The following is a 1,039-nucleotide window of genomic DNA, read 5'->3' as shown; positions in this document are numbered from 1 at the left end:
TCCGAAGTAGAGTCCCGACAGAAAATTTTTCCTAAAATATCAAGGGGTTTAGGAGGGGCTTTTGCCGCTCTATCCACTCCCCAGTTGCCATTGCTCCCATCAATGGCTTCCTGTGCTTCCTTCCTCCCAGTGCTTACATGGGAAAACCGCATTTCGAGGCAATATAAAGGAAGAGGAGAGCAGCATCAGACCAAGATTCCTCGTTTAATTGACCCTTTTTTCAATAATACGAGTTCCTCAAACTCCATCCCCAGCTTTGTTGCGCTAAATTCGCTCGATTCATCTCCATTCCCTCTCGGCTCAGATTCCTTGGAACCAGAGCTCAAATTTCCAACTGCCTTTTCGCACATGAAAACGCTTGAATCCCCTGTTATCTACGATCCAGTTGTTTTACAAGATGAGCGGATAGATTTTCCATGGCTGGGATATGATCGGTCCCTCATTTTGCCTGGACAAACCCTAGAAAGGATCTTCCGTACAGACTCTCTATGGATGCCGCGTTTTGATGATCTGGCGAGTGTTCGCGAATCATTGGATGTGGCGAGGAAGAAGTACAAATCTCTTAGGAGGAGGCAGGTGAAGGCTGAAACAGAGGCGTGGGAGAGAGCAGCGGAGGAGTATAAGGAGTTGGAGCGAGTGATGCTTGAGAAGAAGCTCGCTCCTAACTTGCCTTATGTGAAGTCTTTGTTCCTGGGATGGTTTGAGCCGCTGCGGAGTGCAATTGAGAAGGATGTGAAGCTGGAGAAGGGAAAAAGACATAAGGCGGCTTATGCACACCATTTGAGCCTGTTGCCAGCTGATAAGCTAGCGGTGATTGTGATGCATAAGATGATGGGGTTACTGATGATGGGGCCAGAGGAGGGGTGCGTTCGGGTGGTGCAAGCTGCTATCCACATTGGAGAGGCAATAGAGCATGAGGTAAGTGATCGTGCTCTGTTTATCGATTAAAGTTGATAATTCGTGTTGCATAAAGTATGGGCGGATTGGGTGATAAGTTAAATATGAAACTTAGGGTCTGTTTGGGGCAGCTGCAGCTTAT

The 1,039-nt window shown here is 47.5% G+C and overlaps 1 protein-coding gene across 1 annotated transcript; it reads left to right on the top strand.

The window, feature by feature from the left end:
• Positions 1-6: 6 nt before the first annotated feature.
• LOC110034785 (DNA-directed RNA polymerase 3, chloroplastic-like) lies at positions 7-918 on the top strand (the record flags this gene model as incomplete). The annotated part of the gene is made up of 1 exon (XM_020739028.1): positions 7-918. A coding segment is annotated over exon 1 (816 nt), but the record flags the coding sequence as incomplete, so codon positions are not given.
• Positions 919-1,039: the final 121 nt, after the last annotated feature.

This window comes from Phalaenopsis equestris, unplaced genomic scaffold (assembly GCF_001263595.1).
Source record: "Phalaenopsis equestris unplaced genomic scaffold, ASM126359v1 Scaffold193381, whole genome shotgun sequence".
Taxonomy (NCBI): Eukaryota; Viridiplantae; Streptophyta; class Magnoliopsida; order Asparagales; family Orchidaceae; genus Phalaenopsis; species Phalaenopsis equestris.
Note: the sequence above shows the minus strand (reverse complement) of the source record. Positions and strands in the feature narration are given on the sequence as shown.